This window comes from Thalassophryne amazonica, chromosome 9 (assembly GCF_902500255.1).
Source record: "Thalassophryne amazonica chromosome 9, fThaAma1.1, whole genome shotgun sequence".
Taxonomy (NCBI): Eukaryota; Metazoa; Chordata; class Actinopteri; order Batrachoidiformes; family Batrachoididae; genus Thalassophryne; species Thalassophryne amazonica.
The window spans coordinates 45,762,781-45,778,623 of NC_047111.1; the positions used below are offsets into that span (position 1 = coordinate 45,762,781).

A 15,843-nucleotide genomic window follows, 5' to 3' on the forward strand; every position below is an offset into this window, starting at 1 on the left:
GAATGCTCATGTTTTTCCAAGTTGTATATGAAAGGTCCCAGTATTGTAGGGCAAAATGCATGCATTGCCCTAAGCCACTGTTTTGTGCCCCAACCACCCCTTGTACCCAACATTCTCTTTGTGCAAATATGGATTAAAAAAAAACATATGATTGTGTCAACAGTAGAATGAAAATGAGGTGATCAGTCGTTTGTGGAACATACATGCTAACCTGATGATTGTAAAGATGACAATGGTTTAGTACAGTGGTTCTCAAAACGGTCATAACCTACACATTATCCATCTCTCACTGCTCTCCCATAAGTCATTTAGCTCATTCAGGTGTGCAGCCAATCAAGTACTAATGTAGCGGCTGCACTCTGCGTTGTGTTGTTATGACTCCGCCCATTCGCTCCCCTCGGGACGCAAACTCACGATATCCGGCATGGGAGTCAGACTCTTTAACCAGAAGGCTAAAACCCAGGGCTCTGGCCTTGTGACCAGAAAATCCTTTTGAGCTGTTGGGAGTGAGGTTTACTAACTACATCTGCACACCGACACCTGCTGGCCTCCGTTACACTAACAGACAGGGGCCAGGTTGAGAACCACTAGTTTTTTAAATACATGACTAAGAAGAACTATAACTGGATGTGGCTCCACCTGTTGTACATGGACAATTTGAACTGCTACCTTTCTACCTTATTTACTAAGTTCTGACATCAGACAGGGACCTTCTGTGTTAATTACATGACATCATGTTGATCACAATGTAGGAGACAAATCCCTGTTCTGTCTGTGGGGACAGCAGATATGGTTTACGGTACAGTTTGCAGCAGATTGTTTGATCACATCAAAATGTATTTTGTTCCACTGGGGATGAAGTCCATTAATGTCCCCCTGGTGTCACATCTAGAGATCTTGTGGAGACACAGTACAGAGACAAAAGTCAGTTTTGCGATTACAAAACATAACATCGGCGTTGTTCGGTTGGTCTATTTAGACTCAACAAGGAGAGAATCAGAATGACAAGAAGTAGAAATGATCAGATTAACATAAATCGTTTGCTGCTAGGTACAGAGTGTTGGGTGGTTTGGTGGTGAGCAGATACCAGGCCAGGTTTGGCTTGGTTGTCAAAAGCACTGTGAATATAAAGTGTTTCTTCAGGGTCCCACTCAATCTGATGAGACAAAGGAGATCTTAGTGTTGGGATGTTCAAAGGGAAATGAGGTCCGTTGGGCTTCACATGGAGATGCTGCTGTAGAGTTGTTCGATCTTGACTTTAAAGAATTCCTTCAGCTCCGGTCTCTTGGCCTTGAGTGTTGGTGTCAGGAGGCCATTTTCAATGGAGAACATCTCATTGTGGATGTAGATGTTCTTCACCTTTAGGTGGAAAAGAGAAATTAATAGAATGGAAGCTATTCTGAAGCTTTAAAAATGTTCAATTTCTGGACTCTTCCATGCTGTTTCCAAAGGCAGTAATCTTGGTGTACATAAATATTTAACCTACTTAAAATCTGATATAATTTAAAAACTGTGTGGAAATAATGTTTTTTTGTATTATAGTGATGTAATTTCATGACAGTACTTATGTGTACCATGTAATCACAAAAGAGTATCTGACCAATATATGCTTTGGTTAAGCCCTTTTGTAATATTGGTTGTGGAGAATTGCTGGAATTTTTTAAAACTATATTCTTGTGCTGTTAATTGAATCAAACATTTTATTAAAATAACCATAAGATGGAGAGGACTGCTACATTTGCTCTTGCATTAAATTTTTACATTATTTATTCATCAAAGTCAAATCAGGGGAGATCTCTCCTCTCTTTGGCTGATTTTATTCAGATTGATTTATTATGAAACAGCCTAGTTTCATATTTGTATGTGGGAACACAGTGATTATTATTATTGTTATTATTATTATTATCCATACATTCATTTTCTAAACTCACTTATTCCATATAAGGGTCAAAGGGGGCCTGGAGCCTATTCCAGCAGTCACTGGGCGTGAGGTGGGGAACACCCTGGACAGGATGCCAGTCTTTCACAGTGCCGATTCATATAGAAAGCCAAACACTTCACACTCCCCCTCACACCTATAGTTAATTTGGGATGACCCATTCACAAAACCTGCATGCCTTTGGAAATGGAAGAAAGCGGAGCACTGGGAGGGAACCCGTGCAAAAATGGGGCCAACGTGCAAACTCAAATGATGAGGTTGAAAGCTGTGGGGCAACAACGCTGACTACTAAACCACTGTGCTGCCCATTAGTTTTATTATCTATATTATAATAGCCAAGTGGCCTCTATGTGCATGCGTGCATGTGTATGGCTTCAATCACACAGAAATCAGGGACAGCTAACATTTGCCGTTTTGTATGCTTATGTATTTTGTATTAAGGATGAATGCTGTGAAAACAGAGGGTTGATAGGACAAATATTTTTAAAAATATTTTTTAAAGTTAGAAAATGGACCATGGGAGTTCTGGGTTTTGGGGTTTTAAATCTTGTTATTGTGGTTCATGTTACTTTAACAGTGTTGTTAGTGTTATTGATTTATTGTGTTTTTGTAGTTCAATTGGTTTAGTTAGTTTAGTTAAGTCTCATGTTGCCATTCCCATAAGTGAGTTAAAAGTTTCATGTTGCTGGTACCATGAGTGAAATGTGTACTGCGTTTGATGTCTTCCACCATCATCTCTGTGTCTAAAAACAGAAACACCTGCTTGTGGCAAAATGCAGAAAAGACAAGAACCTCTCCTTGCAGGCGTGTATGCGTTTAACTTTGATCACGGACAAACTGAGTACAGCTGACATTTGCCGTTTGGTATGCTTATGTATTTTGGGTCAAGGATGAATGCTGCCAAAACAGAACATTAATAGGACTAATATTTTTGGAGAAACTATGGATATTAGCTGTCATTGCTAATTACATTCTGGATTTACACGCCATTCCAGCAGGGGGCGGTAAATCATCTTTATTTTAAAAGCGTGTGTGTGTGTGTTTGTGTGATTTTATTTATTAAATTCACTGTAATTACATAATATAATTGTAAATACATTAAAATACATGGATGACACAAGAAAGTGAAAACACTTATTTCCATTGTTGTCCATTTAAAAATCAAATGACAAAATAGAAGTAAAAATAAAGTATTAATAATAATAATAATAGTGTGTATATGATAACAAGAACCTAAACAATTTATAAATACATTAAGACTGTTGGGAAAGTGTAGTGACACGGACCCACAACAGGGTGCGCAAATGAACGGACAATGGAGGAAGTCAAATAACAACACTTTACTGTTGTGAATAAGCACAACAAACACAGCAGATTACAATAATAGTCAATGAAGTCAATTCACAAAAATGTGTCGCGTGGGCAGGCTCGAAGATAAGAGGCGTCTGTCCAAAGCAGAACCGGAACCACACGATTTCCTCCGCCCCCGAACCCCGGGAATACTGGAGCCGCCAAGTCCCGAACTCCCAGGTGGCCACTGCCTCCGCTTGTCGGATCTGGTACTGCTGGCGAGGAACAAAAACAGTTAGATGTGGGTGCGTCTGCATCCAGCAACACGTATGGTGGAAAACCACCTCCACCTCTCGTCGGAAAAAAGGAAACAAAATATCTGCTATCCAACACACAAAGTAACAGGTATTCCTGTCAGGAAGACAACAAAGTCGGCTGAGTACGTTACCTCCTCGGTAGAGCGATATCTCGGCAAAGAGGTGGAGATGTCGTCCTGCTGATATACCACTGCTGATCAGATGATTGGTGACAGCTGTTGTAGGTGATAAGTGACAGCTGTCACCCCGGCTGCTCCTGTGAGGCGGCAGCGCCCTCTGATGCCTGGAGCCCGCACTCCAGACAGGGCGCCCTCTGGTGGTGGTGGGCCAGCAGTACCTCCTCTTCAGCGGCCCACACAACAGGACCCCCCCCTCAACGGGCGCCTCCTGGCGCCCGACCAGGCTTGTCCGGGTGGCGGCGGTAGAAATCGGCCAGGAGGGCCGGGTCCAGGATGAAACTCCTCTTCACCCAGGAGCGTTCTTCGGGTCCGTACCCCTCCCAGTCCACCAAATACTGGAAGCCCCGGCCCATCCTACGGACATCCAAGAGCCGGCGCACAGTCCAAGCCGGCTCGCCATCGATGATCCGGGCAGGAGGCGGCGCCGGACCCGGAGCACAGAGGGGTGAGGTGTGATGCGGCTTTATCCGGGACACATGGAAAACAGGATGGATCCGCAGTGAGGCCGGAAGCTGAAGTCTCACTGCGGCTGGACTGATGACCGTAAGGATTTTGAAGGGGCCGATGTAACGGTCCTGTAGTTTGGGGGAGTCCACTTTGAGGGGAATGTCCTTTGTGGACAACCACACCTCCTGCCCTGGCCGATACGCAGGGGCCGGGGTCCGCCGACGGTCTGCATGGGCTTTTGCCCTCGTCCGGGCCTTTAGCAAAGCAGAACGGGCGGCGCGCCACACCCGACGGCACTTCCGCAGGTGGGCCTGGACCGAGGGCACACCGACCTCTCCCTCAACCACTGATGATAGGTTCCGGTGGATCCGACAACTCCGTTTTGACTTCGTCTTCATGCACCCGGGACAAGGCATCCGATCTCTGGTTTTTGGTCCCGGGGCGGTAGGTGATCCAGAAGTCAAAACGGCCGAAGAACAGTGACCAGCGGGCTTGCCTGGGGTTCAGCCGCTTGGCGGTCCTGATATACTCCAGGTTCCGGTGGTCAGTGAAAACCATGAATGGCACGGACGTTCCCTCCAACAGATAGATGTCTCCAGTCTTCAAGAGCCTCTTTCACCGCAAGGAGTTCTCGATTGCCGACGTCATAGTTCCGTTCAGCCGGGGTCAACCTGCGTGAAAAGTAGGCACACGGGTGAAGTACCTTATCGGTCTATCCGCTCTGGGACAGCACGGCTCCTATCCCTGAGTCAGAGGCGGCCACCTCAACCATGAACTGGCGGCTAGGGTCGGGCTGCACCAAAACTGGCGCAGTAGAGAACCGTCGTTTCAACTCCTTGAACGCGGCTTCGCACCGATCCGACCAGGTGAAGGGGACTTTTGGAGAGGTCAGGGCTGTCAGGGGGCTAACTACCTGACTGTAGCCCTTAATGAACCTCCTATAGAAATTAGCGAAGCCGAGGAACTGTTGCAGCTTCCTACGGCTTGTTGGTTGGGGCCAATCTCTCACCGCCGCAACCTTGGCCGGATCAGGGGCGACGGAGTTAGAGGAGATGATAAACCCCAGGAAGGACAAAGACGTGCGGTGAAACTCGCACTTCTCGCCCTTCACAAACAGTCAGTTCTCTAATAACTGCTGCAGGACCTGATGTACATGCTGGACATGGGTCTCAGGATCCGGAGAAAAGATGAGAATATCGTCCAGATATACGAAGACGAATCGGTGCAGGAAGTCCCGCAAGACGTCGTTAACCAAGGCTTGGAACGTCGCGGGGGCGTTGGTGAGGCCGAACGGCATGACCAGGTACTCAAAGTGACCTAATGGGGTGTTAAATGCCGTCTTCCATTCGTCTCCCTTCCGGATCCGAACCAGGTGATACGCATTTCTAAGATCCAGCTTAGTAAAGATTTTGGCTCCATGCAGGGGGGTGAACACGGAATCTAACAATGGCAACGGGTATCGGTTGCGAACCGTAATCTCATTCAGCCCCCTGTAATCAATACATGGACGAAGTCCGCCATCTTTCTTGCCCACAATCTATTACTACCCTTGAAAAATATCAGCTACCTATTTATAAACACTACCCAATCTAGGGCATTCTAAACTATTGGTCACAGTATAAGTCAACTGGAGCAACATCTGAATATACAGGTGAACGCCGTCAACTCACGTTTTGGCTTTACTCACGGTCGATTTGTGGACCCCAAAAATTTAGACTACTGTATAAAGACTACTGTATGTTGTTGGTCAAACTCATGAATTTAGATAACCCGCGTTTCGATTTTGTGGATGCCAACTTGTGTGAGTTAACAAGGTTCACCTGTATATTAACATGTACGTAATCAGCCACTGGTTGAGATACTGCTCACCTGAAGTCATATTATAGACCATATTTAGTGTATATATTTTTGCAATAATACTGAGAAAAATGTGGTTATAATTACAAGTGTAAAACATTGACATATTATATGATTATTTGAAAATTGAGCCATCAGTCAGCTTACCTGCTCAAAAGAATGCAGGCCACTGGCCTTACCCAGACGCACCAAATCCTCAAGGATTGCCTTCTTTAATTCCTGTTCACAACAGTTTGAAATACTTCACACTCTTATTTAGACTCTGTGAATCATAATCTTACAGGTGTGCTTGCATTGTGTCTAATGAAGTGTTTGAGCTGTGTTACACGTACCGTGTTTTTACAGAGGTCCATGTAGGTGCCTAAAATGCCTTTCTTCTTGGCCCATTCAGGCATGACCTCAGGGTCAGGGACTATGATTCCCACCAAACAGGACTGTAAGGACCACACACAAAGACAAAAAGTCAAAGGACTGTGTTTGAGACTGCAGCGTGATAGGGTTATAGACAAGGGACTGTTTGTGTTCAAACTAGAGTACTATGGAGTATAAGTATGCATAAGATTCATGAAGTCAGTGAGTGGGTCCACAAAATTTCCCCAAGTAACTCCATAACAAGTGTTTCATATGCAATACTAAAATTTTAGGTTCTGGTAGATACAGGTGAGAAACAGCAAATCACCTATTTTGGGGTAATACTGGCATGTTTTAAGATGCAAAATGAAAGAAAGAGAAGCCTTGTGAAGCTCTGGTATGAATCCAAATACAGATAAACCTTCTATATTGTGTCATGTTGTCATCTTTTAACATTCATGATGACCATAACAAAGTGAAGGCAGAAGGGTCTATCAAGTTGCTTGTGAAGACTTGTTGCTATTACTAAGGTCCTTCTGACCACTGGCGGTAACAGTTTCTAAATTAGAGTGGCCTTTAAAACCAGTGAGACATCAAAGTGATCATTTTGTGCAAAAGCAACAGTGGCTTTTCATGGCCATGACCCACTACCTCTAACTATCTCTATTACTCCCAAACTGTAAATTGGATACAATTTGTTCAGTTGTAGCTGTGTCTTGTAATTGTATTTATCAAAGCTTAATAAACAAAAGCACTGCTAAAATTTATTTTCTAATTCAATTAAATCATAAAAGAAATTAGTGGCATTGCTGTGTGACATAGCAATTTTCACTTTACATATCATGTTTTTATTTTTTATTTTCCCGCAGGATTTTGAATTTAGTGTTGTAATCCTCAGCCAAAGCTGAGTGATGAGCTTTGAAATGGGAACTTCCTACTAGTCCTAGGGTCCACTAGTCCTAGTAATAAGGCGAGCATGTTGAAGTTGTTTTTACATGTATGGTAGACTATATGTTGCACTAAAGTTGGTGAAGTAATGTTACAAAAGTGTGACAGTTTAAAAAAACATTTAACTATGGTGAATTATCATTATTTGTTGATTTTCAATTTAACAGATTTATAGACAACAGTACAATTAAAGGTGATTAATGGTATATGTCAACAGAATCATAGGTTTTATTTTTTAACTTGAACAAAACTGGATCTGGTTAGCTATTTGAAAGTATTAAATCTATTTGTGACCTTTAAAATTATTTTGGGGTTGAATATACACCATCAAATAATAACAAGGTTATGACCAGTGGCCCCTAGGACTAGTGGACCCTCCCTCTTTGAAATGGTGAATGAAGAGAAGTAATGAAATTGTATATGAGAGGTGTGTATATATTTATGGGCAGTATTGTTTGTCATGAACATCTTAAATTGCAGATTACAGAAGGTGCTGGTAAATAAAAGATGCTGCTGCCTTTGAACCATAAATTAATTTCTCTACATGAGCTTTGATTTTAGCACAACTGTTTCCTGACCCAAGCCAAACAATGGAGGCCTGATGAACGTACTCATTCATTATTATGTACTGAGCAGAATGTTGATACAGACATGAACTGTGTTCAAACCAGAAATAATTTTAGATGTGGGGGAAGACATGTTGTGTGAGGCCTTACTTGCAGGGTATCTCCATGAACGTAGAGCTGTGCCACGGGTTCACTCCGAATGTAGATGTTCTCGATCTTCTCGGGAGAGATGTACTCCCCCTGAGCCAACTTAAAGATGTGCTTTTTCCTGTCAATAATCTTCAGTGTGCCATTCTAGGAGAGACATTTGGCAAATAATTAGTTAAAGAGAAAGGGGAGGTATTAGTTTCAGGATGACAACTTAATTTTTTCCTTATGCACTGAATCAGGGAGATGTTTCAGGGGCCTAAAATCTCTGAACATCATGAAAATGTGAACCAAAAAATGTGTATCCTGAAGCTATGTAAATGGTTATCTAGGAATCTATGAGCCTGCTGTATTTTCAAGTCTTGTTCCTGTCCTGTGGGATTAATAACTCATTTGGTAGAAGGTCTCACACAGATCTCCCCCTCTCCAACAGACTCTGGAGTTCAGTGATGAGCTTATTTAGTTTGCCATTGATTTCTTGCCCTAGATGATTGATTTCTTGCCGAAGTGTGTTATTGTCTCCTTTGATATAAGTTATTAGTTCCATTATTGCTTGAAGCACATCTCCAGCACTGCACTGTTTCAGCAGCTATGCTAAAGCTACTAGCTTGGTCCAACTCAGTGCTGCTAGCTTGCGATGCTGAGGCATCTTGATCCTGAGTTTTCGGTAGTGTTTAAATTATCTATTTATTTATTTTGGGCTTTTAGAGCTATAAAGCATGGTTTACACATAGACGGTTTTGTTGGCGGGTAGTATGTAGACCAAAGTTTGCGGTAGTTCCGACTGTTTTCGCAGTGGAAAGGGGCGGAGCATTTTGCCGGCGTTTTGACCACTGTACTAGCCGCAAATACGTGGATAAAACGCCGCTAAATCCGCAGAATAAAGCGGCGTTTTGACGCCATAGCATCCGGAACACATCAGTCAACGGGGGTTAATACCCAGTTCTATCCTTTACAATCGCAGGTTAAGACGTGCGTGAGAACGGCGGTGTTCTGCTGCTGCCGATGATGCCCTGTGTACCACTGGATTTATCCAGGCAAATCCTGCGTTACTCCAGGAACTTTTGCATATAGGCACCGCCCCCAGAGTATAATAGGCTGAAGCAGCAGGAATACATGCCTCTGTCACTGCAGGGGCAGGGAGATCATACTCAGCCTTTTCTTTTCCTTTCCCCCTCCTCAACGTGTTGCTCCGTCTCCACCACAGGGCTACCCTCTGCTTCTGAAAAAGACCTCTTGGTAAGTCCTTGCCGCTGCCAATTTTCTTTTAGGAGGCTTACTGGAGCTTCTCTGCAAAAATATCTGGAGCTGGCCGCGAGTGAGAGGCCTGCATGCAGCGCGCTAGCGTTTTTATATTGACCGCCGCCAATTGGCCGTTTGGAACGCCGTTAACCGGGAGGTGGTGTTTAGAACGGTGTACTGTCCGCTAGTGCCGCCGTTTTGTCTACCTCTGTCGCCGGTTAAAACGCCCTTGAGGACGCCGATGTAGGCTCTATCGCCGTTTTACATGCCGTTGATTAGGGATCCAACACTGGCCGCCAATTACGGCGGTGTAAACTGCGGCACTACAGGAAGGGGCAAGATGAAACGGCGATTAAAAAGTATCAAACGCCGTTGTTCGCGTTGTCTCTGTCATCACGTGAATTCTCCGGGAGTGCTCCCGGAATTATTCGACATGTTGAATAATTTTTTTGACGATTCCCAGGAAAGCCGGAACTAAGCCACGCCCCCTAGTGCCGGCGTTAACAAATGCGTGCGATCCTTAAGACGGCCAAAAACTCTTCCGGGACGCTTCCGGGAGCTCTTACCGTCTATGTGTAAACGGGGCTTAAGAAATATCAGATAATACAAAATCGGTTCACTCGCATTTATTTCTGAACATATTCTAAATCATGTGTTTAAAATTTAGGGGTGCTAATAATTCTGACCAGGACTGCACGGTACTTACGGGTAACCATTTGCCGATGTCTCCAGTGTGGAGCCAGCCATTTGCGTCCAGCGTCTCGGCGGTCCTCTCTGGGTCTTTGAGGTAGCCCTTAAACACATTTGGTCCCTTCACGCATATCTGAACAGTAAAGGAGCCACAGATAAAGACTGACATCAGAGGAGAAACTTACACCTGCACGTACTCTAAACAAGTTCTGCACATATTCTAAACAAGTTAGAAAACACAGAAGTCTGATGTTTTAAATACGCACCATTTAACATGTTGCAGTGCACCCAACAGTCCTCTGATTTGTCTTTCATAATATCTCAAAATTAGCAGATTTCTGTAAAATTTTGTGGAAGGGCAACTCTTGCTTAAGTGGTAACTAGATTTTGAGCACACTCTCACGAGCGCAACTAGCTTAGCTTATGACAAGCTAAATGTTTACGCTCTCGTTATGGCCAAGCAACTGTCCAGTTTCTGGGTAATCTGTGTTAGTATGCGCCTGCAGCCGATGTGCTTGAAGAATTCCTATGCAAAAAGTAGTTCCCAGATAATTGTGATTTATTCCTGTGAGATAATGAGTATATCTCATCTAAATCAATTCTAAAATTTACCGGTAATAAAAATATAAAGATAACTGAAGTTTTGAGAGTCCCCCTAATAAATATTTAAGAAACTTAAAGTTTATGAGCAACTTCACCTGTTATAGCTCAAGCACATTGTAAACATTGACACGATGGAGTTTGATGCAGAAGAGTTCAGAAAGACATGATTGGAATGTTTTGATTACCATTTACAGTTGGCGATGAAAGACTTGGGTGTTAACTTCGTGTTCAAGTCAGAACAAGAAGCTACACTGAAAGAGATCTATCTGGGAAGAGACACAGTCTCCATGTTGTGTGTTGTCGCTCCAATGAGAGCGGCACGCTGAGCAGGGTGGTGAAAGTAGTCCGGCGAGCTCAATCTGTGGGCAAGTATCCCACAATGCCAAAATAGCAGAGATCCAGTGAGAGCGGCACTCTGAGCAGGGTGGATTGTGAGGTGTACAGTAGTGTTCAGAATAATAGTAGTGCTATGTGACTAAAAAGATTAGTCCAGGTTTTGAGTATATTTCTTAGTGTTACATGGGAAACAAGGTACCAGTAGATTCAGTAGATTCTCACAAATCCAACAAGACCAAGCATTCATGATATGCACACTCTTAAGGCTATGAAATTGAGCTATTAGTAAAACAAAAGTAGAAAAGGGGGTGTTCACAATAATAGTAGCGTGGCATTCAGTCAATGAGTTCGTCAATTTTGTGAAACAAACAGGTGTGACCTCGGATTCAGGAGGAGCAGTGTGGTTTTCGTCCTGGTCGCGGCACACTGGACCAGCTGTACATGCTCCATCGGGTGCTCGAGGGTTCATGGGAGATCGCCCAACCAGTCCACATGTGTTTTGTGGATCTGGAGAAGGCGTTCAACCGTGTCCCTCGGGGCACCCTGTGGGGAGTGCTCCGGGAGTACGGGGTCCAGGGTCCTTTGCTAAGGGCTATCCGGTCCCTGTACGACCACAGCAGGAGCTTGGTTCGCATTGCCGGTAGTAAGTCAAACCTGTTTCCAGTGCACGTTGGCCCCCGCCAGGGCTGCCCTTTGTCACCGGTTCTGTTCATTATTTTTATGGACAGAATTTCTAGGCGCAGCCAGGGTGTAGAGGGGGTCTGGTTTGGGAACCACAGAATCTCATCTCTGCTGTTTGCGGACGATGTGGTTCTGTTAGCTTCGTCAAATCAGGACCTTCAGCGTGCACTGGGGCGGTTTGCAGCCGAGTGTGAAGTGTCCGGGATGAAAATCAGCACCTCCAAATCCGAGGCCATGGTTCTCGACCGGAAAAAGGTGCTTTGCCCTCTTCAGGTCGGTGGAGTGTCCTTGCCTCAAGTGGAGGAGTTAAGTATCTCGGGGTCTTGTTCACGAGTGAGGGATGGATGGAGCGTGAGATCGATAGATGGATCTGTGCAGCATCTGCAGTGATGTGGTCGCTGTATCGGACCGTCATGGTGAAGAGAGAGCTGAGTAGGGGGCAAAGCTCTTGATTTACCGATCGATCTACGTTCCGATCCTTACCTATGGTCATGAGATTTGGCTCATGTCCGAAAAAACGAGATCGCAAGTACAAGTGGCAGAGATGAGTTTCCTCCGCAGGGTGGCTGGGCGCTCCCTTAGAGATAGGGTGAGGAGCTTGGTCACTCGGGAGGAGCTCAGAGTTGAGCCGCTGCTCCCCCACGTCGAAAGGAGTCAGTTGAGGTGGCTCGGGCATCTTTTCCGGATGCCCCCTGGACGCCTCGCTGGAGAAGTGTTCCGGGCACGTTCCATTGGGAGGAGGCCCCGGGGAAGACCCAGGACACGCTGGAGGGACTACATCTCTCGGCTGGCTTGGGAACGCCTTGGGGTTCCCCGGAGGAGCTGGGGGAGGTGTGTGTGGATCGGGAGGTCTGGGCGGCTTTGCTTGAGCTGCTGCCCCCGCGACCCGACTCCGGATAAAGCGGAAGAAAATGGATGGATGGATGGATGGAAACAGGTGTGAATCAGGTGTCCCCTATTTAACCCCTTAACGCCCATCGTCGCATATATGCTACAATCTCTGACTCAAATATGCAACTTACCAAATTGACCTGTATGCCCGTTGTCGCAAATTTGCAACATACCATCATTATTATTATAACATTATAACATAAAGTCATTACCAGAATACCCAATATTACTATCTAGTTTTTGTGCAAAAGTGAAATTAATAATCTCAACATTATTTACCATCTACTTAAAGGCAAAAACACACACAAAACATTTTTTATAAACAGCTATATAAATTCGGGTGTTAAGGGGTTAAGGATGAAGCCAGCACCTGTTGAACATGCTTTTCTCTTTGAAAGCCTGAGGAAAATGGGACGTTCAAGACATTGTTCAGAAGAACAGCGCAGTTTGATTAAAAAGTTGATTGGAGAGGGGAAAACTTATACGCATGTGCAAAAAATTATAGGCTGTTCATCTACAATGATCTCCAATACTTTAAAATGGACAAAAAACCAGAGACGCATGGAAGAAAACGGAAAACAACCATCAAAATGGAGAGAAGAATAACCAGAATGGCAAATCACCCATTGATCAGCTCCAGGATGATCAAAGACAGTCTGGAGTTACCTGTAAGTGCTGTGACAGTTAGAAGACGCCTGTGTGAAGCTAATTTATTTGCAAGAATCCCCCGCAAAGTCCCTCTGTTAAATAAAAGACATGTGCAGAAGAGGTTACAATTTGCCAAAGAACACATCAACTGGCCTAAAGAGAAATAGAGGAATATTTTATGGACTGATGAGAGTAAAATTGTTCTTTGTCAAAGAACAATTTGTCAAAGAACAATCATATGTCAAAATACTTGAAGAGGTCATGTTGCCTTATGCTGAAGAGGACATGCCCTTGAAATGTGTGTTTCAACAAGACAATGACCCCAAGCACACTAGTAAACGAGCAAAATCTTGGTTCCAAACCAACAAAATGAATGCCTTGCAGATGTGAAGAAATCATGAAAAATGGTGGTTATACAACTAAATACTAGTTTAGTGATTCACAGGATGGCTAAAAAAGCAGTTTGAACATAATAGTTTTGAGTTTGTAGCGTCAACAGCAGATGCTACTATTATTGTGAACACCCCCTTTTCTACTTTTTTTACTAATAGCCCAATTTCATAGCCTTAAGAGTGTGCATATCATGAATGCTTGGTCTTATTGGATTTGTGAGAATCTACTGAATCTACTGGTACCTTGTTTCCCATGTAACAATAAGAAATATACTCAAAACCTGGATTAATCTTTTTAGTCACATAGCACTACTATTATTCTGAACACTACTGTATATTGGGGTGTGTGTGTGTGCAAATTCAAGATCAACATACATACCAAACTAGTTAATGTTCTCAACCACATCAATTGGTTGTTTTTCTTGATAGGCTGCAGGAACACTCAGAAAATCTTCACATAAGTTTTGTCTGTGAGCACAGCTGTCTGTGTGCATTACATCAGCAGAACGCAGCGTAATTATTAATTAATTTGCTTAAAACCGAGGATGGAACAAAAATGAAATGTCTAAAATGGGAGATTTTTATTTTTAATTGTCAGTGCGTGAACATGTTCAGTTAAGTGGAGTTTGAGTGTAATGAAGCACATGGCACATTAAGTGCCACAAGTGGCTCACTTAATTTTATTTTGCGCTTATGGCCATTAAAATGAGCAAAATCCTCATTTTCCACCCACTATCAAATGCACAATTAGTCTTTGTAAATCACCCACAAAACTAGTCCAACATACAAAAATTTGGTATGCCCATGCAGTTCAGCACTGATTATCTGGGATCTCAGTAAATCAGACCATTTGTGTGTTTTTCTTGCCACGGTAAAAGCTTCAGTTCTAGGTGTTAAAGAAAAGTCTCAAAAAGCCAAAAACAGTACATCACTTCTTCCCTATTACTGTAATATCCACACAAACGCCCCCTGTATGTATTTCTCTGGATGGTTTGTCAGTGAATCACAGCATTTACATAAGCATGCATGAAGGTGTGTGTTTCTCAGGAATAACATGACTCACCTCTCCTTCCCCTTTGGAGGCAAAGTAGTTTTTCTCAGGTACGTCTACCACTTTGATAAGGTTACATGGCAGCGGTGCCCCGACGTGACCTATGGTTCGAAAGAAGTCAAACCTTGAGACCCTCCTTAAAACATTTGTCCTTTTTGTTTCATTGTTATATTTATTCCCATTGCAGTGCACATTGTTCCTGTTTCTTCTTCTTTTTTTGTGATATTCATGTAAGTGTCAAGCCACGGTTTATGTGTCAGATATGAGATTTAATTTGAAGGATGGTGAGTTCAATCCCCAGAATAAATTATTAAAATCTACCATGTACTGTTGTATTCTGGCCAACAGGGGGAGATGCAAATCCTTTGATACTTGCTAACAGGGCGAACACTATGAAACAGTCACAAGTAGTTTTTAGGTCTGACACAGCAAACTGCTGTTAAAAAAATGTGGTAAACATCTTGAGCGTGAGTGATCATGTTTCACTGGAATGAATCATGTAGTTCTCATAGTGTTCTCATAGTTCTCATGAATTAACGTTCAATTGTGCAATTTGACAGTTTCAGAATTTGCATGTGAAATTATGAATGGAACAACTTCCCCATGGAGACGTGTTGCTTTATTTTAATTTAGCTAACTGATAACTTGGTAACAGAGAAAGATACAATGCACTAGATACTAAATAACACAACCAGCCAAATATAGGCTGATTGATTTGCAGCATTAAATTATAACTGGACAAGTTAATTGGAAATTACCACAAACATTGAGAAAGGCTGAACACAACAACATGAAAAAAGTACATGCAGTTCTGAGCCTTCATTTCTCTGTGTTTGTTGATTTTGAGATTTGGCTCAGCAGGTTTTGTTATTTATGTGTTTTATCAACACAGTCATCTCTCTGTTCAGGTATCTCTCCTCCTTGTTTTTTTGTCCTTCCTCATTCTTTTCTTATCCTGCTGTTTTTGTTTTGTTTTTTTTTTGTTTTTTTTGCATGTTATCGGTAACACATTTCTGACTTTATTCTGTGTAAAATTACTTTGGGTTCCTTGAGAAATTTTATAGAAATGTATCATTATTATTGTTATTATTATTCCTTAATTAAAGCATGGTGACCTATGACAAGTTGTTACGCCATTACTAGTGCTAAGTTCTTCCTCGAAGTAGTGGTGGTGCCTCGAAGTAGTGGTGGTGGTGTGTCTGGAGTCTGTGTTTGTGATCTATGCCAAAGAGGTAATAGTTGAACGGTTGAATAGTAGTCTTATTACT

General features: G+C 43.2%; 1 protein-coding gene across 1 annotated transcript in view; it reads right to left on the minus strand.

Annotated features, from left to right (window-relative positions):
* Window positions 1–591: 591 nt before the first annotated feature.
* acsl6 (acyl-CoA synthetase long chain family member 6) overlaps window positions 592–15,843 on the minus strand; it is a 138,164-nt gene continuing 122,912 nt past the window's right edge. Inside the window, exons 16-21 of the mRNA XM_034177985.1 lie at window positions 14,588–14,676; window positions 9,990–10,106; window positions 8,045–8,188; window positions 6,362–6,463; window positions 6,177–6,248; window positions 592–1,359 (exon numbers count right to left, since the gene is read on the minus strand). Of these exons, the coding sequence (XP_034033876.1) occupies window positions 1,219–1,359; window positions 6,177–6,248; window positions 6,362–6,463; window positions 8,045–8,188; window positions 9,990–10,106; window positions 14,588–14,676 (665 nt within the window). The 3' untranslated portion in view covers window positions 592–1,218. The remainder of the gene's footprint in view (window positions 1,360–6,176; window positions 6,249–6,361; window positions 6,464–8,044; window positions 8,189–9,989; window positions 10,107–14,587; window positions 14,677–15,843) is intronic.